This window comes from Ahaetulla prasina, chromosome 1 (genome assembly GCF_028640845.1).
Source record: "Ahaetulla prasina isolate Xishuangbanna chromosome 1, ASM2864084v1, whole genome shotgun sequence".
Classification (NCBI taxonomy): Eukaryota; Metazoa; Chordata; class Lepidosauria; order Squamata; family Colubridae; genus Ahaetulla; species Ahaetulla prasina.
The window spans coordinates 35,081,283-35,106,074 of record NC_080539.1 but is presented as its reverse complement, the minus strand read 5'-3'; the positions used below and the strand labels follow the sequence as shown (position 1 = coordinate 35,106,074).

The 24,792-nt window shown below is 36.9% G+C and overlaps 1 protein-coding gene across 1 annotated transcript in view; it reads right to left on the bottom strand.

Annotated features, from left to right (window-relative positions):
- Positions 1-3,403: 3,403 nt before the first annotated feature.
- The window catches only part of LOC131189040 (L-threonine 3-dehydrogenase, mitochondrial-like), a 29,657-nt gene continuing 8,268 nt past the window's right edge, over positions 3,404-24,792 (bottom strand). The window contains exons 2-9 of the mRNA XM_058164833.1: positions 13,161-13,356; positions 12,322-12,364; positions 11,858-11,928; positions 10,398-10,547; positions 10,105-10,277; positions 8,744-8,834; positions 7,290-7,559; positions 3,404-6,630 (exon numbers count right to left, since the gene is read on the bottom strand). Coding sequence (XP_058020816.1) covers positions 6,482-6,630; positions 7,290-7,559; positions 8,744-8,834; positions 10,105-10,277; positions 10,398-10,547; positions 11,858-11,928; positions 12,322-12,364; positions 13,161-13,344 — 1,131 coding nt within the window. The 5' untranslated portion in view covers positions 13,345-13,356 and the 3' untranslated portion in view covers positions 3,404-6,481. The remainder of the gene's footprint in view (positions 6,631-7,289; positions 7,560-8,743; positions 8,835-10,104; positions 10,278-10,397; positions 10,548-11,857; positions 11,929-12,321; positions 12,365-13,160; positions 13,357-24,792) is intronic.

The following is a 24,792-nucleotide window of genomic DNA, read 5'->3' as shown; positions in this document are numbered from 1 at the left end:
GGGCTATGTGAGAAGTTTATGGATAAATTTCTTGACTGTTCTTTTTCCAGAAATAGCATGTTTTGTTACTTCCTTCATTAAAAAAAAACTTTTTTTAAAAAAAACCCACACAACTGGGTCAATAGTTACCCTTCCCCACAGCAGTTTTCAGTCCAGAAGATGCTGTAACTTACAGGAAAATTGACTGTACTCCCTAACCTCTAGATATGGTGACCTGTTATCTATCTCTAGCCCTTCTCTGGAAGTAATGATGCAATAGCAAGATTAGATTTCTGAGCAAACAGCTCCTCCCACCCCGTTGCCAAGCAGTTGCTGGCAACAACAGCACTGTAACAGTAGCTTCCATTTCAAGGGAATCCAAGATGGATGGCTTCAGTATTGGCCCTTAAGGGTCAAGCAGACTTCTCCAGCATTACATATGAGGAAATATATCCATCTTTGTTGTAGATGATTGCATAGGTGTTGCATCCATATGTCTGCAAATTTTAACATTCTAGCTAGTACAGGACAGAAATCTGGATCAATCTATCAGCACATAGGACATGCACCTCCGCACAAGATGCAGTTGGGTTTTGGGAAGTGTTTGCATCAGCCTGTTTGTGGCCATCTGCAACCTATGCTTATCCATCAATTCCTTCACACTGTACTGTAGGTATGCAGCTAAATTACGGGAATTTCAGGCAACTCTTAATCAGCCTTCTTATGCATAGATGCAAGCTACATTTAATGTTAAATGGAAAACAAACTGACTGGCCTGGTTAAATCTCAGTCATAGGCAGAATTTTCTGGATCCTATTTGTAAATTGGAGATCCTGCCACAGCTACCAAGAAGGAAAGCATTATCCTTCCATGTAATGTTATATGATTAAGCTATTGTACACAAAGCACCACAGGTAGTCCTTGATTTATAACCATTCAGTTAGTGACCATTCAAAGTTACACGGCATTGAAAAAAAGGACTTATGACCAATACTTGCACTTACATCCTTTGCATCGTTCCCACAGTTATGTGATCAATATTTGGGTTCTTGGCAACTAGCATGTATTTACCATGGCTGCAACATCCCAGGAGATACGTGATTTCTATTTGAAATCTTCCCCGCCAGCTTCTGACAAGCAAAATCAATGAGGGAAGCTGGATTTCCTTAATGACTGCACGATTTGGTTAACAACCATGACAAATCATCTGCAATTCATTTAAGAACCTCCTTATTTACCAATGGAAATTCTGGTCCTGGTTGTGGACATAAGTTGAGGACTACTTATATGCGTAGTTGAATCCTTCTATAGTGTTATTTTGTTTGCAAAGTATGGGTAAGATTTTATCTGAGCAAATAGTTTTTCAGATTTATGTTTAAGAATTGGAAAGGGCCATTTGGGTCATCAAGTCCAACCCCTGGTCAGTGCAGAAACACAAAGTAAAGCATTTCCAGAAACAGAGAATTGTTTAGTCTCTATCTGAACTCATCTGGTGAAGGAGAGTCCACTATTTCACTGGGTAATTGATTTCACAGCAAACTCTTCTTACTGCTGGGAAGTTTTCCCAGTCTATTACAGCCTGTTTTCAAATAACTAAAATCTATTATTTTGCACCCTACTGTTTGGAAAATACAGAATATTAACCAATTGAGCAACAGTCTTTTAAATACTTGAAGAATATTATTCTGATCCACAATCTTCTCAAGGCTCAGTATAGTCAGCTCCTTCAATCCCTTTACAGCATGTTTAAAATTCAGAGCTCTCTCATTATCTCCACTGTCTTTCTATAAACCTTCAGGTTTATGGAATAATCCAACGTAATTAGAGTTAACCCAAATACAGTCTAGTTTACCATTCACATTGTTGCATCCCTTTGATGTTTAACAATGTACTTGTATTTACATCACAAGCAGAACTTCCTAAAATAAGCAAATTATTAGTAGCTGCATACATTTTTAATCCAAGTAATTACTACCAAGTTCCCTCTCAGTTACTAATAATTTAGTAATTACTAGTAATAATTTAGTATTAGTAATAATTTAGTAATTATTAATAATAATTTAGTAATTATTAATAATAATTTAGTAATTATTAGTAACTGCGAGTGGGTTCTTGGAATGCTAGTGGACAGTCACTCAAATATGAGCCACTAGCATGCTGCAGCCGCCAAAAAAGCTAACACAATCCTAGTCGGGTAAAATCAAGATTTATGTGAAGTGTTAATATCACTTTATAATGCCTTGGTAAGATTACATTTAGAATATTGCATCCAGTTTTGGTTGTCACGAAATAAAAAAATATGTTGAGACTCTAGAAAAAGTGCAGAAAAGAGCAACAAAGGTGATTAGGGGATTAATATAAAAAACAGTTGCTGGAATTGGGTTTGTCTAGTTTAATGAAAAGAAGGAATGGGGTGACATAATAGCAGTGTTCCAATATCACAAGAAGAGGGAGTCAAACGATTCTCCAAAGCACCTGAGGGCAGGACAAGAAGCAATGGGTGGAAACTAATCAGAGAGAGAAGCAACCTAGAACAAAGAAGAAATTTCCTAACAGAACAATTTAATCAGTGGAACAACTTGCCTCCAGAAGTTGTAAATGCTCCAAAAGTGGACATTTTTAAGAGACTGAACAACCATTTATCTGAAATGGTACAAGGTTTCCTGCCTGAGCAGGAGGTTGGACTAGAAGACCTTCAAGGTTACTTCCATGTTATTCTGTTATTATTTTCTTAGATGTTTCTGAATGTCACTATTTTTAATGTCAGATTTATGTCTTTTTTAAACACGAAAGGCTTATATATGAAGTTCTCAACTTGTGTCCACAACTGAGCACTACACTTCCTTTTTTTTTAAATAAAATTTTATTTATAAACAAACAAACATTTAGTACATCAGTCATTTCTTCCGTGTGACATCTTGGTGTTTTCTTCCTGGCTTCAACTTTTTGTTGTGGTATAATTAGAATATTGAACTTGTGGAAAAAATTGTAATAGCTTAAATTGAAAAAAAGAGCACTACACTTCCATTGCTAAGCCAGACATTATTAAATTTTGCCCTTATGACCTTTCTTGCCACAGTTAAGTGAATCCCTACCATTGTTAAACTAGTATCATTGTTGTTAAGTAAATCTTAACAACAATGAGCTTTCCCATTGACTTTGCTTATAGAAGGTCACAAAAGGTGATCACATGACCCTGGGATACTGCAATATCATAAACACATGCTAGATGCAAAGCATCCAAATTTTGATCACATGACCATGGGGATGTTGCAATGGTTGAGTGAAAAACAGTCACATTTTTCAGTGCTGTTGAAACTTCAAATGGCCACCAAGTACCAGCTATTTCTTTTTCTATAAAAGAGCAGCACTCTTTTTGCAATTGATACTCACATATAGCAAATAGACAAAAACAACACAGATCTATGTATTTAGAACTTTATTTAAATAGTATGAATAACTTTCAATAGAGTGGTAGAGAAAGAAAGAAAACTCTTTTTTTTACTCTTAATCAGGATACAAATATTCCTTGTTAAACGAAACTATGCAATTCAGAACTGATAAAAAGTATGAATGCTAAATAAATGAATAAATTAATGAATAACCTTTCATTCATGAATGCTAAATCCCATTAAAGTCATTGGACATACAGAGTAATAATACAAAGGTTTGGCTATAATGTATTCCACAAGGGAAACACAATCTTTAAATATCTTGATAAAATAGTAACTAAATTTCACAGACCAAATCTTTGCCTAAATATGGGAATTTTGATTTTAATATCATGATCTCACCAGAATAGCCACAGTCGTCTTCCAGTATTTTATAATAAATCAAACTAAACAAAAAAAATCTTTCTTATGAATTATTTCTTATTACAGAAAAAAAGGACAGTTATATAATTAATTCAGCACATTTGTATTAAATAAAGAAAATACTTGAGACTGTTTTTCAATATCAAAGTGATCTCTGTTTGGAAATTATTTTTAAATTCTTAACATTGTAAACTTATTTGATTAGGTTTTGCTTAGCAGACCCGTTGGGCCAAAAGTGTAATCTGAACAGTTATGACCAAAAGTCTAAATCCTCTTTCAGAGTTAGAATGAAAAGCAACATTCTAAATGTAGGCAACATGCCTACTGTATTGCAGAGTAAGCGCTTGCGGCGTGCACAGAAATGTAACAATGAAATATACGAGTACACCCTATATCTTCTGAGAATTCAAGGGGTAATAAGGCATGAAAGTTGACTGGCTGGCTTTGGGCCAGTCACTCTGTCTCAGCTTAGTTTAGCTCACCTCACATTGGTGGTGGTTGTGAGGAAAATTGGAGGAGGAAGGAGTATTAGGTGAGGTCCACCATTTTGTGTAACTTATAAAAATAATAAAAGTGGGATAAAAAACAGATCTAAAATCTGAAGAACCTATAAAAGACAACGATGCATCATGCAGTATCCTTCACATGGAGATGTAGACCATCAGTAGGCCACTGAGTAGACTAAAATGTTCGTGTATTCTACTCCATTTTGTCCAAAGCATGCCTTTGGAAAGCCCACAACAGTGGTACAAAAACAATCCCCTATTCTTATCACAGAGTGACCCTGAACCTGGATGTTTGGAACAGTACCAACTCTTTGTGTTGAGGAAAGCTGCCAAACTCAGACTCTTTTTTGGAAAGTCTTTGAGGACTGATGATGTGGCAGTCCCCTTCCTTCAATCATGAACATTATTGCCAGTACTATTTTCTTTGGTGTCAGTGGTGATTGTTATTAGGTTTGGTTATTTCCTTTTAATTATGGCTATTTTTGTATTATCTGTAAGATTCTCAGAGCTTTTTGAAATTGTGGGGCATATAATTCACAATATATAAATTAATTAAATATGCTTATTGTTGATCTAGGCCTGTTCAATTGGAAACTGATTCAGGGTTGCTAAAAAATGACCACTAACTTGAGGGGCTCCACAAGTATTTCAGAAAAATTCCAAAGCCTTAGGAATGTTCAGAACAAAGGAGTACCTGAAGAGGAAATATCTGGATTCACATTTAATTCCCCTGTGCTCTAAAAGGAGGATACATTCTTGCCTAATTCAGGGCCAAGGTTTCTATGGACTGGTCCTACTTTTACATACAGTACAGAATAAAAAATACCTAAAGTTGAGCAAACAGCATCTGTTTATAAATTAGCCTGGGCTATGGAATGTTGAAGGTATCAATATACAACAAAGGCAAACAGAGAAGGAAAAAAAATCACTTTCATAGGCAACTGAACACATTTATATCAGGTTGGGGAAAGAATTAAACTGTATTTTTAAATCTTGTATTTTCAGTGATGCCAAAATACCTAAAAACACAGGCACATAACCCAAAGTACCATAATTTATAAATAGGAAACAAACGACAGATTCACATATTTAATCTGATTTTTTTAATGTAATCTAGTTTGAATTTCCATAACATTATTTAGGTCATAGATCTGAAATAATCAAAGCACAATTTTGCAGCTGCCCTGCTTGCAGCTATCATAATTGCAAGTATCCCTCAGTTTTTTTCTGTCATTTGCTTCCTAGTGCTGCAGACTTGGGGGATATTTGCAACAATCCAGAACTCTATTCTCTTAGAAACTATAGCATCCCAATACTAATTTCACTCCATGAAACTATAGGGGGGCTCTAGTGGACAAAGAGAGCTTGCAAATAATAAAAACATAAGACCCAATATTTGATCCTTCCAGGGAACTGTATAGTTGTGTTCAGTTTTCTATGAATATGGGAGCAGGAAGTTCAGGAGAATTTGCACTTAAAGGTAGAACAAACTGTCAGAAAATCAACAGAACTGAGAATATGTTTCCCTTTTGTGAAGTCTCTCCTTAATGCTCCTCTCCTTCCCATGTCATTTACATTTTATAGCCCAAGAAATTCAAGTAGGACATAATTTAGTTTTAGATGTAGTTTTTAAGGCTGTGCACACTTCAAAATGAATAGGAAAAGATGCTTTGATCCTTAAACAAACTTAGCACCTCTCTGCTCACTCATTATACTACCCCATTTTTTAGCCTTCTACAGAAGCATTTTTGGTCAGGCTTGAATATAATCCTAAAAAAAGAAGATTTAATGAATAGCAAAAGGATGATACATTCATGTGAGTTCCAAAGTACTTCTTCCAAATCTTTACTGAAGCATGTATAGCCCTATAAAAGAACAAAACAACAAAAAGAGTATATTCCAAATAAATATTTAGAATTGGGAGAGTAATTGCAGCTAATGAACAACTATTTCCTGAGGGTCCCTATAGTTAGACAGCTTTCAGAAATGTATACAAACTTTTTCTCAGTATATGCATGTATGTGTATATATCTTTAGCAAATATACTGTATATGCATGTATATTTCTTTAGCAAAAAGAAAAGCGAACTGAGAAATCAATAATCATGTTCAAATAGCAGGCTCTTCAAATTTTAGTAGATGAAGTGCTCTGAGACATCTGGTGGCTGCATCATATAAAGACTTAGCTGACTTGAGCAACTCTGGAAACGGAACGGACAGAGCTAAGGAAGTTGAACATGGTGGTCACCAGGTCTGGAAGATCATAATCATGTTTCCATCCCCAATCTTGGCGGGCATTGTTGTCATCAAAAACCATTGGCCAACTCTCAGCTGAAACAAAAATAAAGAAAAACATATATATTAAATCAAAAGCAAAGGGCTTTGAAAGTCCAAGCCAAGAATTCTCCCCTTTTCCCCTTAGGACGTTTAGTCAGCAGCAATTTTCAAACAGAGAAAACAATTGGAAGAGAAGGAATGCCAAAACTCTCTTCTAATACACAGTGCAGAAAAAGCAGCTTCTTATGATACTTCACAGATTTCTTTCTCACTGGAGATAAAATATATTTTTTAAGGTATCTACATGCACATTTAAGAGCTTTTAATCATTACAATCCAATTTGAAAATCATCCCCTTATTGGGTATAAAATCCAGTTTAAGGTTTCAGTGCACTTTGTCACAGATATCAAGTTTATATCTTAGATGGATTCCTGAAAATGTATAAAAGGACAATTCTTAAAACAAAAGCTAAAAGCTGAATTATTGGAGCTTGGGACTCATTTTTTTAAATAAATGTGAGGTCCATCTACAGTATATAGCTGGTGCAATTAAGCAGCTTAAAGTCTTTGCTAGGGCTAACAATGAAATTCCAATCTTGTACACTTCATAAAAAAAAACCCCTGTCAACCAGTTTGAAAGAATAAAATTGTCCCAGACCATTGTCATATATAGCTTCATACAGCATTGTGAAAGGCTAAAGCCAGGTACTAACCAATGGCTTGTCTAACAGGATCTACATTATAGGCAACTTCAAGTTCTGGAATATGCTTCTGGACCTCTTGAACCAGCTCCTCAGGTGAAAAACTCATGGCATTGATGTTGTAAGTCCTCATGCTCAGCTGCTCAGCAGGTGCTTCCATGATCTCCAAAGAAGCTCTAAGACAGTCATCAATATACATCATTGGCAAGCGGGTGTCTGGTTTAAGATTACATTGGAATTTTCCAGTCTTGAGAGCATCATGGAAAATTTGGACTGCGTAATCTGGTAAAAAAAGAAAAGATGGCAGCATGCCTGGTTCAGGTGATATAACTCCAGCTGAAACTCCAGTTACATATGAAAAAGAAGATTATCAATATGTGGCAACAAAAGGTAAAATGAAAGGATGCTTAGAAGAGTAAATCAATATGAAACTCACAGAAAGTTTAACAGGAACTGTAATAATTAAAATTGAGGTGAATGTTTCAGTGTACCTTTTATAGTCCAGGGCTAAACTACATTTATTTATTTATATTATTCATGTAGCTAAAAGTCTATGGAGATTTTCAGTCATGGTTGTCCCAAAGGTGCTTTTTCAAGAGGCAATTGGACTTCTTCCGGGTTTTTTGAAGACATTTCGTTTCTCATCCAAGAAGCTTCTTCAACTCTGATTGGATGGTGGGGAATAGAAGGATTTCAGTGAAGAGACACAGGGCACAGAAAACATCATGTAGAAAGCACAGCTCCACAACTCAGTCCTTTCTGCAGTTCCAAGAAGGCCCACATCCATTACCCAAAAAGAGTAAATGGGTGTGGAGCCTTCTTGGAACTCCAGAAAGGACTGTGTTGTGGAGATGTGCTTGCTGCAGGATGTTTTCTGCCTTGTGTCCCTTCACTGAAATCCTTATTCCCCACCTCTTCAGTCAGAGCTGAAGAAGCTTCTTGGATGAGAAGTGAAACGACTTCAAAGTAAAACAAGAAAGTCCAGCTGCCTCTTGAAAAAGCACCTTTGGAATTATTCATGTAGATTTAAAAGAAAAATGCATAAATGTATGTTGAAGAAGAACTGTCATTTAGACTCTGGTCTAGAATAGATTCCTTATCAAAATCTGAGCAACCTGGTAAATTCTACTAGCAGGTTTTCATTTTCAGGAGTTCGAAAATGAAGAATAAAAGGTAGCCATCAGAGGGAGAAAAAGGGCAGGGCAAGCTAAAAAAATAATCTGGGAAGCACCCAGTAGGTTTTCTTCTGTCTGTGTTTTTGCTTTCATCCCCCTCTAGTTTGTTTCTCTGACTGCCTCTCAGAGAGCTATGGAGCTCTTAGCAAAAGAATGGCTCTTGCATGAAAAATACAAAAGCTGCAAACATAAGCAGAATCACTTTCTTGTGGTTTTGCCTTCATATTTTATTGGCTAAATTATTTGCCAGCAATATAAAAATAAGAGATTGGACTGCATCAGCTTCCTTACCAGTTGTTCCTCCACCAGGCTGAGAATCTGCTGAGATAATGCCAGGATACCTTAGACACCGGAAATCAAGCCCATATCTATAATGATAGTACTAACACACACAAAATTAAAAGGGGAAAAGAAAAAAAATTGAAATGCACCATTAATTGTGATTCGTGCCAAGACAGATCTAGTTACTTGTTGCAAATCAAAACTTTATGTTCTATACTGGTGAGAATGATTGTTATAAAATAGTATGGTTCTAGAGACAACATTCACTGTAAATAATAACCACATATAGTGAGTGGCACAGCTTACATTAAAGCCTGACATGACGTGACTCTCTAGTACCCAAAAGCACCAGAATAACTTGTTCTGCACTGATGTTAATTTCTCTGGCATTTGTGGTCATATACCGTATTTTTTGGAGCATAAGACATACATTTCCCCCCCTAAAAGAGGGTGGAAATGTTGGTGCGTCTTATACACTGAATACAGCCATTTTTGGCCTCCTAAAACCCTGCCCCGCGCATCCCACCAGGCCTGTTTTTGACAAAAACGGGGTGTGCAGAGGGTTTGGGAGGCCTGCAGAGTGCTGCTGGGGAGGGCAAAAACATGACGCGTGGGGGGTTTGGGAGGCCAAAAACAGGCCCGTTTACGTATCTTGCTATAGTAATGCTGAAGCATATTATAGCTGTGTTCATGTGTGCTGAAAACTTAATTTAGCTATTTAAGATGGCAAAAAAATTTCAAGTACCTGAAATGGATTTAGCTACCAACATGTCTTCGGTCTATTCATTGTGGAGTTTGTAGAGTTTCATTGTAGAGTTTCAAACAAGACTCATTGTTTGAAACTTCAGTAGGCTATCATTGACATATATTTGCCAAACATTTATGGATTATATCCAGATGTAAGAAACCTATCTTATATAGTATGCTGGCTCTTATTCACTTGAATCTGGACACAATCCAATGGTCAAGAATCTTGGAAAAACAAATTGTTCTTCAGTATTTATCAGCTTTGCTCAACCGATTACATATGGTTTTGACTTTGTAGCTACTACAAGCATACTGCTTAGAAAGCCTACTAATTTTCAAGTGTGTGATGCTATTTGATTTCTCTTGTAACTGAAACATAACTGCAAAGGCTACAATTAAGAAAGTGTCAATACAAAAGCAATATAACAAGCTATAATAAATATTCAATATTTGTTTAGTTCATAGTATTCGGCTAATATTTCAATTGTATAGGAAAACTCAAAAACTAGTTATAAGAATAAAAAGGAAAGGAAAATTCAGCTACAGGCTTTTATAGCATTTCCTATTTATATATCTTAATGTGAAAGAACAAAGCATTCTTATAACAAAATGCTTATCCTTACCTCTCCCATAAGTTCAGCATGAACCTTAGAAACTCCATAGATTGTCCTTGGCCTTTGGATGCAGAGATCAGGGGTTGGATTCCTAGGGGAAGTTGGTCCAAAGGCGCCAATTGTGCTAGGAACAAAGAGTCGCAAACCATGCTCGGCAGCTATATCAAGAATGTTGTGTAGCCCTGGGAATAGCAAACAAGGGTTTTAAAGCCCAAACCAAAAAGGAAAAAAAAGACATACCAACACTTCTATAGTGCGGTAGGTATTTCTAAACAAACAACTATAAATATGTTAAGACATACCAGTAATATTCACAGATCTTGCCAAAGGGACATTAGCTTCTCCAACTGCACTGAGCAAAGCACTGTAATGAAATAGCCAAGTAATCCTGTTGTTCACCACTATCTCACGAAGATTCTTGTAATCCAAAATATCAGAGTAGATGAAAGGACCTAAGTGTAAAAAGGAGATTTAAAATAATCCATGCTGTCCCGAAGATGTCAATAGCTTGTAAATACAGTCAATGACATTTTCAGTTAAAGAAGGAATTTGATGAATGCATTACAATTTCAAGAATTTCTAGTTCCATGTTTTTTATGAATACTGCATTTGCAATGCAGTAGCGTCTACAGCTATATATTGTAGGATATGTAAGTGCATGATGTGTGTGTCTATATACTATAGGTAACCCATACAAAGTCACTAAAAATGAACACATTTGAATTGTAGCAGGGCTTTGATATATTTGGAATGAATTTCATTTTATATAGGACAAACATTGTTTGAAGACCAATGAATTTCTATCTTATCCAAGATCATAACAAGGCACTTAGCATATACAATAAGAACAAGACTCTCTGAAAAAGCTATGCATTGAGGCAATGTGACAGTAAGTTAGAAACACAGATTTTACTTAATTAAAAAAATTATGCTTGTTTCCAAAAACAGTTTTTAGTTTAATTTCTTTGCTTCTTAGAGAGTAATATTATGACAGACCATTAATACTGTCTTTAAACAGAATTTCAAACATATAGTTTAAAAAAGTTGCATAGCACATCATTTTGTAGAGCATATAGCCCTTGGGGCAAAGAACTCATTTCAATGAGTATAGCAAAGGAGGCATCATGACCTGGGCAGAAACCATGTTGGTTGGCCAAAATTGAGGTTGACGCAGCAATTGAAACACTGCTTTAAACATGTATTTCCTGCATGGACTGTCACAACATTTTCTTTTACATATCCTCTGTCATATTTAAAACTCAGACAATGAGTGGCAAAAAACAAATTAGCTTAGGTCTAATTAAATACATTTTCTTTCACATACACACTAATCTCCCATTATTTCTGCAAGGTTTCTGAAGAACTGAAAGAACCCAGTGACAAAAACAATATTACAATGATTCAATTGTGTCACTTCATGCTCTAATGCCTCCAAGCTATAAGAGTATTCTTTCATATTGATTCTCTTCTGCACAAAGCCAATTAAACAATGCAGATAACATTTTATTTGCTGTTCTCATTTCTTATGGCTGGATTATCACAAACATATTTTTCATTGTGGGCAACAGTCACAGCCCAAAAGAAGGGAAGAGTTGGAAAGAAACTTATAAGCTTGAGTCTTACACTTCAAGGGTGATTGTAAGGATTAGTATCCAAAAACCCAAGGTTTAACTAAAAGAAAATGTCCTTGTAGGAAAAAACTTTTTAAAAAGTCCTAAAAAATAATCACTAAATATTTCTCTCCATTTAATATGGTACTTACCACTATAGAAGACACTATTGGGGGGCTTTCTAATATCTGACAAAATCACGTTGTTCTTTCCAAAGCGTTTTCTGGAGAAGACACCATAATTAATGTTTCATTTTCATTTTAAAAACAGCTTTTAGAGCAAAACTTATTCTGGCATTTGAGATGCACTTTTTAATCCATATTTTCTGCATTCCATAATACTGATGTTTCCAACCACCACACTATTGCTCTCCAAAGTAAGCATAACCAACTAGGAACAGATTCACTTACTATTTTTTATGCTAAACCTATTGTATTATTTTCTTTTTCCACCACATCTCCCCCCCCCCCCCAAAAAAAATAATAGGGTCAAGATAATATATTAAAAAAGCAATGGCTCATCTATATGGATGCAAGAAAAAATTAAAATACAGGAAGGCATATAACCTTAAAAAAAGATAACATTGTTAACAGAAGTAATGAAGGTTATATCTTACCGTAGCAGTTTAGCAAGTCCTACTCCAAGCTGGCCTAGTCCCCCTGAAAAGCAAGAGTATAACATATGTAAATTATAGTTGGATATTTTTTAAAAAAAAATCATTTATAAGGATTATCCAAGCGCAGGAGATCTTGATGATCCTAGAAAAGTTAACAGAAAAGTTTAACTGGCCAGTTAAACCATGGCACTTTTAAAGATGTAAATTATTGAAAATGGCAGAATTGAATTACTTAAGATGCCTCTCAAGGTCATCTGTCTATACTATGTTCTTTAGTTCTAAAGGCGTATAGTATCCATCATATATTAGCTTGGCTGATGGAAACTGAAGTTCAAAATATTTGAAGGGCATCAGAATGGGGAAATAAGATATAAGGATCTTGTGTACAGAAATAGTTATGGAAAGCAGCTTGAAGGAGATTATTTTGAACCTGTATGAAAGCCTTGCTACGGGGCTGTAAATTGTGAGTGATAAGAGTAGTAACCACCTGATAAAAAACAAGCACTTTTATCTTCTAGGTCTCTGGCTCTTGGGGGAAATGATCTGCCATGTGATGGGAACTAGATTCTTTTTCTCCAAAGCCCTATTGTTATCTAGAATTGCTTTGGGAGCAAATCTATTATTCTTTAATGATGGAATTGCTATAGCCTGGATTATAAAAAGTTGAACCATTTTCTAACAAAGTCTGGGCTCCAATTTATTTTAGTGCCACACAAAACTTGTGTTTAAATAGAAACCAAATGAGTATCAATTCACATGATCAGATACAATTAGTAAAAAAATAAATTATAACAACTCATATTAAACAATTTGAAAATAGTATCTAAAATTTGGCTGACCTGTAATTAACACCCGTGGATGATCAGTTTCTGAAAAAGATACTGAATGAAAGCTGGCATCTGATGGCACCTGCCGGGGTGAAATGCTAAGACATCTAGCCGGCACAAGAGCAACCTGACAGCCACAGCCAGGTTTGTTCAACAGATGTTTAACAGCACAGCTCAAATTCCTGATGGCTGGCATTTTTCAAGTGTGCTGGAAAAGAAAAGAAGAAAGTCATTGAGTAGTTGTTTTGTCACTGCAAAGCGACCAGATTGATTTCTGAAGTTCTGGCAAGTTACCAATAAAAGGGATAGAAACAACAGCTCTGTCAGCTGCAACACATAATATGTTCTTTACCAGTCTGTTTTCATACTAACCAAAGGCTCTGTACCTCCTGATTTTTAAATATATGAATTTTTAAATACATGAGATGCTGGCATACGCCAAATATAAACCAGTATCTAAAAACCTATTTATTATCTGCAATGTCTTTAGGATTCACCAAGTTCTCAATAGGATAATATTTGAGCATATTTATTCTCCTAATAAATGGGAAGGCTGTAAGTAGCCATGCCACTCTTGCTATTTTATATGTGTCAACTTCATATTCCCCAAACTTCAGATGTACCTTGCCACAAAAGATTGCCTACTTTTGGTATTAGATTAACCCTCCACAATTTGAACCTGTTTAAACATATGCACTAATAATTCCCATAATATTTAATTAGACAGCCACTGTTGAGTTGGTTGGGGGTGGCTGGAATTGCCCTCACAACAACAGAAAAAAAACAGATTAGGAAAAGCTATTGCAGATTAGAGATGAGCAATGTACAGACCTTGAGCCCCTTGATGATCAATCCCAGAGATCGTGCTGCTGAATTTCAGCAAAAGTACCTTTGGTGGCCAAAGCATATAGTGGATATCTGGTCATGACTGATTCAAAGCAGATAATACTTCCAGTTCCCAGCCATATATATAATTGTATTCTGATTATTTGTTAAAATCATCAGCAATGATAATTATTTCTATAGAACAGCATTCAATATAAAACATGTAGTGTGTTCCATAGATAAATTCCATAAATTATAGCCATCTTATTAAGGCTGCCAAATATTCACATAACTTGAGTTGAAAGTGTTGCATCTTTTCAAATTAAAAATATATATATAAATGTAAAACCAATGCATTACATTCATATAATCTCTAGTTCAGGAATTATCCTCCTTGAAATGGAGAGATGCTGCAAAAAGGCATAATCTTTCAGAAACCACAAACCAAAATTATATCCGGCTATTCAGCTCACAGCCAAACTACAACTTTAGCAGGTTGGTTTTGGTTTCACTGTGAATGAAGTCTAAAAACAGAATACTTCATTATTCACTGTTTTAGTGACTAACTGCCACATCATATCTCTTTAGAATCATTCAGTTAACAATATCCTAGCCATTTGTTGTACTGTCAAACTAACGTAAGTGTTAAGAAGTTAAATTACGAACTCCAGCTATTGATGAAATTATAGAATTTTTCTTCAGTCTTTGCAAATGAACCAAAAAGTGTCATGAAATAACACTTCAAATATTAGAAAGATTAATAATCATGATTATAATCATTCAATTTAGACTCCTAACTCTATAGCAGTTCACAGGATGACTTAACAGTTGATAGTAAAAACGGAAAAAACCCTCTAAATTAAAAAAAAAACCATACCCAACCATCTTTAAACATATAATTTTGGTCAGAATTCATTAAGTTTAGAATATCCCCCAAAATGCACCAAGCACTTAGCTAACTTTAATATTAATACAGTGTCTTACAAATTAGTAAAATATTTTTTTTTCCAGGAAAATGATCAAAACTCCACTAGATACATTTTCTTTCAGCCTGATTTCACATTATTAGAAAAAATCTGCTTTCAATTCAGTAAAAAAAAAAGGCTACAAACTTTCCCACTCCCTATGAAAAACAGATGATGCCAGCTTACCGTCTTTTCTGCAAGTGGTTTTGAAAAGCAAAAGAGGTATATTTATAGGGCACAGCCTCTCTGCTAAGCCAATCAGAATTCCTGAGGTACTGGGAGTTGTTCACTACATAGAAAAGGGTGTGTACTCTGCATGTGGTATCAGCAAAAAGTGAACATATCTTGCTTTTCTTTTTCAATTTCAAAGGACATGACCTCAGACTAGGCAGAAAAATTTAAAGAAAAAACACCACAGGGCTGCTAGGGATGTTTTTTGTGGGTTGTTTTTTTTGGGGAGGGGGGGGAAAGGAATATTGACTTGTATTTTCCTTTTCCTTCATCAGGACAGTTAAATTAACTCTGCACAATTATTATGAAAACTGCCATTACAGTACATTATGAGGATAATGTGATATCAAAGTGCAGTTCCAAATTTATATCCAAAAATTCATCGTGTATCCAAAATCATTTCAAAATTTCATTCCTTATGAAACTTGGTCCAATTTGCATAAGAAACTGAGCATCACTAATGATGTAAGATAGAAAGTTTCCTAGAGGAAAATAAAACATTGGACTATTTTTCCTTTTAGAAAATATTTTTCTGTATCACCAGCTATAATCAAGACATATATTCAAACCATTTGGGGTATTAGTGCAAATATCTTTTAAACTCAGAAGCATGATAAGCACTCAAATAACTGCTGTTTTGTAGTTGTTTGGCTAAAGCATCAGCATGTGAAGAAATTAATGGTGCTAATGTAGCTGATATCAGCGGAAGAGGCCCTTTTATTTGAAGTACTATTAATACAACACTCAAAGAACACCAAATATGAGATATGTAGTCAACAGACTTATGTAAGCCTGTTACTGGCAGCTAATAAATTAATATCATACCACCATGTGATAGATTACCAGCATGACAAAATAACCAGAAACACCTGTTCTATAGGAGAACAAAAAACATGTCTATATAAATTAGACCCTAGTACTTTTCAGTATCAATAGAACTATTTGTGGAAAGTTAATGTTAAAAAGAGATGATAAATTTTTTTATAGCTTTGAGGTTTTAGAACAGAAAATATAAGGCTGCACAAACACATTAAATAATATTTTTAAAAATAAAGACTAAAATGAATACTCTCTTTCAACATGATAGAATTGTTAAGCATTGTAAGCAGTTACTCAAAAGCAGACTTAACTTTTTCTCATATTCTAAGAAAAATATGTAATAATGTTGCTGAATCATCATCCAGTTTCTCCTAAAACAGTGGTTCTCAATCTTTATAGTGCTGCAACCCCTTTAATACAATTCCCCACAATGTGGAGACCCCAACCGTAAAATTATTTTTGCAGTGATCTCAGCGCGCCTCAGAAGCCGCAGAATGGGGAAAAAAGCGGCAAACTGTTTTTTTGAATTTATCGCGCCTGAAGCCATATTGGCTAGCGATCTGGATTGCTTGCGATTGCCTTGAGGACGGAGGCATTAAAGCAGAGACTCCTCCCCTATTAAGTTTATAGCGCCTGAAGCCAGATTAGGCTAGCGATTGGGAGTGATTGCTTGTGGAGTCAACCACTGGAGCGCGATTCTTCCACTCGCAAGTATACTTCCCATATTTCTGATGGTCTTAGGCGACCCCTGGCAAATCGTCATTCGACCCCCAACGGGGTCGCGACCCACAGGTTGAGAACCGCTGTCCTAAAAGCTGCCTCTTCCTTGGACAGAAGTTATATTGCTGTAAGGGAAAACCATTTTTAGCAGAAAGCTAATAAAGAATCCAGTTAGGAATATACAGGTAGTCCTCAACTTACAACTTACTTAAATTTGTTAAGCAACTTTTGCCCCATTTTACGACTTTTCTTGCCACATTTGTTAAGTGAATCACTGCAGTTGTTAAGTTAGTAACATGGTTGCTAAGTGAATCTGGCTTCCCCCATTGACTTTGCTTGTCAGAAGGTCACAAAAGGGGTGTGTGTGTCACAGGACACTGCAACTATCATAAATATGAGTCAGTTGTCAAGCATCCTAATATAAATCACGTGACCATGAAGATGTTGCAAAGGTCATAAGTGTGAAAATGGTCACTTAGTGAACTGTTGTAAATCGAGGACTACAGGTACTGGCTTCTTTCAAAATCAAAATGGCAATAACCAATTGTAATTATTACATTTATAGGTATTATAGTTCCAAAACTTTATCAATGAAAGTAATGTGTGACCATAGTGAATTCAATGCAATTTTCATTTCCTAATCAATAAAATGATAAAAAATCAGATTGTATTACTTCTACTAATAACAGTTGTCCATATAAAGATTCTAAAATCCATTTTGGGGGCAATCCATAGGTCACAAAATAATCTGTATAATGTATTACTCTTACAAGATTTCAACATTTTTAAAATCCTAACAAGGCTATTTTGGATTCCTTCTATAGAAAAAAGCAAATTATTGCCAAATCTTAGGTTAGGTTCTCCAGATATAACAAAATAATGTACCATGGAGAAGTCAGAATTGATAATTTGGTTAGTAGTGCCCTATTCAAGACTGTTTACTTATCTCAGCTGTAAGACAGCTCATCTCTGTCTCCCTACTATCACATGCCCGCACATGTTCTAGTAAAGAGCTGTCAAACTTGCGGCCCGCGAGCCAGATGTGTTACATGCTGGCCACGCCCATGCCCAGTTTAGTGAAGGGGGAAAGAGCCACGATACATCACGTGATGACGTGAGTTTGACACCCCTGTTCTAGTATCTCCTTTGTGTGCCACTTGGGTTAGATGGGCTCCATACAGCTAGTATATGGAGATTTTATTTCTCATGGGACTGTTGTGAGAATGTAGCAGAATTATTACTATAAGTGTAGTCATAATGAATGAGATTCTGGGTTTCCTTTCCTCTTTCAGTTCTGCCTTGACAGCCAGAAAGGAAAGGCAAAGCACGGACACACCCTTACTGTAGTGGTTGCTGATTGCAAGCTCTTCTTGGGACAGCTGCTTGCATAATTGTTACTATTCCAGTTTTGGAACTTACTGTAAGCTTTAATTTTTATGTAAATTAAATAATACCATGCAAATGTTATGTTCTGGCTGCTAAGCAAGAAGACAGACAATGGTCAGAATGAAAGAGAAACTGCTGTGATGAGGATTTCCTTTCTCTCTCATCTGGGAAGTCATATGAGCTCCCACTCAACAGGAGAGGGTGGGCATACTTCATAAGCTGAATACAGCATGTAATATTTGGTTTTTTGTTTTGCTTAAGTGAAAGTCTCAATGGGCAGGAGAATGATACTGAGTAGACTGGACCATGATATTCAAAGACAGGTTTAGGCCATTTTAAGGTTTATATTATAGCTGAACTTGCCCCTCTTCAAAAGCATAGGGAATTACAGCACTATTGTGGGATGGGGGGGGGTTACCTAAAAGATAATTAAAAGACAATATTAGAAGTGTGTTGGACATTTTGGAATATTTAAAGCAACATAATGAAAAATAAGCGGCATTAATTTTCTTATATCATATTCTTATACCTCAGAAAATATGAACTTTGGAGAGAACTTTATAAAATAGTTTAAGATTGATTTATACTTCATAGAAGGCACAAATACTTGTTAATGGAAATCTAATAAAGCCTTATAAGATACAGAAAGGAACAAACAGGATGTCCACTGTCTCATCTCTAATTTTGATTCTTGAAATACAGAGCAGAGATATAAGACAGGATGGGACTATAATAAGAGTAAAGATTACAAAAGACACATATAAATTAAGGGTTTTTTAAGATGCCGGGTGTTGATTTTGCAAGCTCCTTTAAAGGAAACTGAAACATAGGAGAACTAAAAGAATTTGGTGCATTTTCTCCTCCGCCGAGACTTCCAGACCGCCGCTTACCACCGCAGGGAGACGGAACCAATGCGTTGGTTCCGTCCCAGGCGCCTGATGGACCCCGAGAGGTTCCTGACGGAGCTTGGGCCGTTCCCTGAGGATCTTGCCCACGGCACGACCGAAGAACTAATTGCGGCCTGGGAACAGGCCGTGGCTGGGGCTTTGGACCGTGTCGTGCCTTTGCGGCCTCTGACCCGGCGCAGATCTCAATTGGCTCCTTGGTTCTCTGAGGAGCTGAGAGAGATGAAACGCCGGAGAAGACGCCTAGAGAGTACCTGGAGGTCCAGCCGTTCCGAGGCTGATCGGACACTAGTTAGGTCTTTTTTGAAGACCTACCTAATGACACTGAGGGAGGCGAAACGTTCTTACGTGTCCACCCTCATTGCGTCGGCAGATAACCGCCCAGCCGCCCTGTTTCGGGTGACCCGCTCTCTCCTACATCAGGAGGAGCGGGATGACCCCTTGCAGGGACATGCCGAGGAGTTTAGTGGTTATTTATACGATAAAATCGCTCAGCTTCGGGATAGTTTGGACCAAAATTGTGATGATCCGGACGAGATGACGGAGACACGTCTTGTTGATGTTGTTTGGGATGAGTTTGATTCTGTGGCTCTCGAGGACGTGGACAGGTTACTGGGGAGGTTACATGCCACTATATGTTTACTGGACCCGTGCCCCTCCTGGCTGGTGCTGGCCACTCAGGAGGTGACACGAGGCTGGCTCTGGGGAATTATAAACGCTTCTTTGTTGGAGGGGGTTTTCCCCGCCGCCTTGAAAGAGGCGGTGGTGAGACCCCTCCTCAAGAAGCCTTCCCTGGACCCAGCTACTTTGGGTAATTATCGTCCAGTCTCCAACCTTCGCTTTGTGGCGAAGGTTGTGGAGAGTGTGGTGGCATGGCAGCTTCCCCGGTACCTGGATGAAGCCGTCTATCTAGACCCGTTCCAGTCCGGCTTCCAGTCCGGATATAGCACGGAGACGGCTTTGGTCGCGTTGGTGGATGACCTCTGGAGGGCCAGGGATAGGGGTTGTTCCTCTGCCCTGGTCCTGTTAGATCTCTCAGCGGCTTTTGATACCATCGACCATGGTATCCTGCTGCACCGGTTGGAGAGTTTGGGAGGCACTGTTTATCGGTGATTCTCCTCCTATCTCTCTGACCGGTCGCAGACGGTGTTGACAGGAGGGCAGAGATCGACCGCGAGGCGCCTTACTTGTGGGGTGCCCCAGGGGTCGATTCTCTCGCCTCTCCTGTTCAACATCTATATGAAGCCGTTGGGCGAGGTCATCAGTGGCTTTGGGGTGAGTTACCAGCTCTACGCTGACGACACTCAGCTGTACTTTTCCACCCCGGGCCACCCCAACGATTCCGTCGAAGTGCTGTCCCGGTGCCTGGAAGCCGTACGGGTCTGGATGGGGAGAAACAGACTCAGGCTCAATCCATCCAAGACGGAGTGGCTATGGATGCCGGCATCCCGGTACAGTCAGCTGCAACCGCAGTGACTGTTGGGGGCGAGTCATTGGCCCCAACAGAAAGGGTGTGCAACTTGGGCGTTCTCCTGGATGGATGGCTGTTTGAAGATCATTTGGTGGCCGTCTCCAGGAGAGCTTTTTACCAGGTCCGCCTGGTTTGCCAGTTGCGCCCCTTCCTTGACCGGGATGCCTTATGCATGGTCACTCACGCTCTTGTCACTTCTCGTCTGGATTATTGCAATGCTCTCTACATGGGGCTACCCCTGAAGTGCACTCGGAGGCTTCAGTTAGTCCAGAATGCAGCTGTGCAGGTGATTGAGGGAGCCACACGTTGCTCCCGGGTAACACCGCTCCTGCGCAGTCTGCACTGGCTACCTGTGGTCTTTCGGGTGCACTTCAAGGTGTTGGTTACAACCTTTAAAGCGCTCCATGGCTTAGGGCCCGGGTACTTACGGGACTGCCTGCTGTTACCTTATGCCTCCCACCGACCCGTACGCTCACACAGAGAGGGTCTTCTCAGGGTGCCGTCCGCCAAGCAATGTCGGTTGGCGGTCCCCAGGGGAAGGGCCTTCTCTGTTGGAGCACCTACCCTCTGGAATGAACTTCCCCCTGGTTTGCGTCAACTACCTGACCTTTGGACCTTTCGCTGTGAATTGAAAACGTACTTGTTTATTCAAGCGGGACTGGCTTAATTTTAATATTCTAAATTTTTAAATTTTAATAATTTTAACTGGTGTATTTTATTGATGGGTCAAATTTGATGGTTTTAATTTTCGGCCATTCATAGAATATGTTATTTTAACTATGGTTTTAATCTGTATATTGTTCTGTTTTAATCTGGCTGTACACTGCCCTGAGTCCTTCGGGAGAAGGGCGGTATAAAAATCTAAATAATAATAATAATAATAATAATAATAATAATAATAATAATAATAATAATAATAATAATAATAATAATTAGCAGGTTTTAAGATCAATAGACAAAAGACAAAGATGTCAACAAAAGCATGAAAATAAAAGTTCAAACAGAATTGATAAATAAAACAGGTTTTAAGATTGAGAAGAAAGTAAAATTCCTGACTGTCACTACGACAATTGTGAATTATATGCTGTTTCAAAATAACTATGTTAAGATATAGAATGAGAAATGCATGGAAGATGGGAGAAACTACAATTATCATTGCTGGGGAGAATTTGTGTGATAAAAATGAATATTTTGCCTACAATGTTTTCTTTTCTTTTTTTTTTTTACATTTATATCCCGCCCTTCTCCGAAGACTCAGGGCGGCTTACAGTGTGTAAGGCAATAGTCTCATTCTATTTGTATATTTACAAAGTCAACTTATTGCCCCCCCAACAATCTGGGTCCTCATTTTACCTACCTTATAAAGGATGGAAGGCTGAGTCAACCTTGGACCTGGTGGGGCTTGAACCTGCAGTAATTGCAGGCAGCTGGTTTTAATAACAGGCTTCTTATAGCCTTGAGCCACCACGGAACTTTCAGACAGTTCCTATTTTAACAACTGATGCCCCATTTAAACAATGGCAAAAGTATATATCTAAATTTGTGCAGCAGGAGAAAAACTATGAGTTACATATAAAGTGCTACAAAAGGCAAAGGAAAGAGGAAAACTGAGGCTATCAGATTTGAAATTGTATTTTGTAGCTTGCTGTCTGCTATGGAGTTAGAAGAGCATGACCTGAGATTTGGATGGCATGGGTAGCTGTAGTACCTTAAAGTCAAGTTTAATGTGAATTTTAAAAATCATTATGTTAGAGGTGCCATATTGCAAATATGGACTAGATACAAACCCAGGTTGCGCTCTGTGGCTCTCAATACAAGAACGATTTTGTAGATGAGAAATACAAAACACAAAACACAAACACAAATTGCTAACTTATTGTGAGATACAAGAATTTTGTCGTGAGGAATACAAAATAAAATCAAAAGAATTGGGGTCAAAAGGATATAGATGCCAATGCTTCTTATCCACAGTTATTAGAAAGATTTAAAATACACAAAAGAGTTTATGGCTATGAACACTGTAAAACTGAGATTGAAATAGAACTGTGTACAATGACGAACATGTAATTGCTAAAATATATATACTTTTATTAAAATTTTAAACAGAAAAACAAATCTATATGATAAAGTAGACTGAAAATTTGATTATAATATATGGATGGAAAATAGAGAAGTATGTGGTTGAAAGGATTGAATTTTACATTATGTTATAATCTTGAAAGAGAATTTTTATAAGATTATGTATATTGCTGGAAGGTCACTAGAGGAGTTGTCTAGAATATAAGAAGACACTTTAAATTTATGGTGAAAACAAGAAGGTACATTTCATTATGCTTAGTGTACATGAAAAAAACTAGAAAATTTTGGATTCAAATACATACATTACTTCTGAGGATTTTAAAGGTAATATACAATTAAGACCAGAGGTTTTTCTTTTAGAATTGATGGACAAACAGTTGGAAAAAAGATATTGCTACCAACCTGCCTTCCATTGAGGACCTGTATACTGCACGAATCAAGAAGAGGGCCGTGAAAATATTTACAGACCCCTCGCATCCTGGACATAAACTGTTTCAACTACTACCCTCAAAACGACGCTATAGAGCACTGCACACCAGAACAACGAGACACAAGAACAATTTTTTCCTGAAGGCCATCACTCTGCTAAACAAATAATTCCATCAACACTGTCAAACTATTTACTGAATCTGCACTACTATTAATCTTCTCATAGTTCCCATCACCAATCTCTTTCCATTTATGACTGTATGACTATAACTTGTTGCTGGCAATCCTTATGATTTATATTGATTTATTGACCATCATTTGTGTTGTAAATGTTGTACCTTGATGAACATTTCTTTTATGTACACTGAGGGTATATGCACCAAGACGAATTCCTTGTGTGTCCAATCACACTTGGCCAATAAAAAATTCTATTCTATTCTATTCTATTCTATTCTATTCTATTCTATTCTATTCTATTCTATTCTATTCTATTCTATTCTATTCTATTCTATTCTATGGAACTTTGTGGTTGCATATGACAATTGCAGCGAGATTATTGTTCTCACAAAGATGGAAAGATTTGGCAATCCTTACAATGAAGAAGTTGGTGAAGATGACGCATCTTGCTGAGATGGAAAAATTGACTTGCTTAATTAGAGAAAAAAACAATGTCTATTTTATTGCTGTCTGGAAACAAGTTATGGATGCTTTGTATAAAACAGAAAAAAGTAAGTTTATGATTTCTGGTTTTGATGATTAGATAGGATAGACCACAGCAAGAAGAGAGTCGTGATGTAACTAGAGAAAGGGGTAAACTTATCATTGTAATGATAACTGATATAAAGAAGTTTGGAAGCCATTTTTGTATCTTTTTTTCTTTCTTTTCTATTTTTCTATTATTATTTTTTCTTACTTTCTTGCATTTAAAAAGCTTTCTCTTTAATTTTTCTCTTTTTTTCCTTTTTCCTTTATATTAGTTTGTATTAGTCTATAAACAATTAGATCAGACACAGAATTAGGGATTCACCAAAAAGTAATTTGAAATTATATGAGATTCTGGGATCTCAGCTCTGCTCTAGGACAAGGATGTCTTATTTCAATATGATTGAGAAACAAGAGTTGGACCAAAAACAAGAAAAGAGAAGTGCTTTTACCAGGAAATAGCAGGACTGCTTGTTGTCTTTGTAACATTAGCTGATTAAGTAGGTAAATCATTTTTAAAAAGGAAATCAGTGTGTGTGTGTGTATTTCAGATTTGTGACAGAGATGGGAAATGTTCAGATACAGACTACATTTCTGCAAATGTTTACTTGTAATAATTGTCTTCAGTTTTTCTATATTCCAATTTGTTGTCTTTAAATTGTTCTTGGAAATGGTTTGTTGTCTCTTTTAGATCAATACTTCTATGTAAATGATTAAAGCATGTCTATTCAGACATCCCACTACTTATGCCGAATTCTCCACATGATGCATTGATCACTCTTATGAGTGATCAATATAATTTAACAAGTTTAGCTGTACAAAGTATAGTTTTGTATACAGATATTCTATGTTTTCATTTAAAGTCTATACCTCCAAACACATAATAGTCAAGAACTAACTAACTTAACCTCTGCCTTCCATGTTGTCAGCCCTCCTGGCTAAATCAGAGGAAATTTGACTAAGTGAACTAATCTACTTTGTTGTAAGGTTACATTAACAGAATCTTTCAAATCTGAAGGTACAAACTTCCTGCCACTATTTTTAATTGCCTGAACAATTAGGGTGGGTCCTTTCTAACTTTCTTCCTCTAATCTTTAATCTTTTGTGGGGCG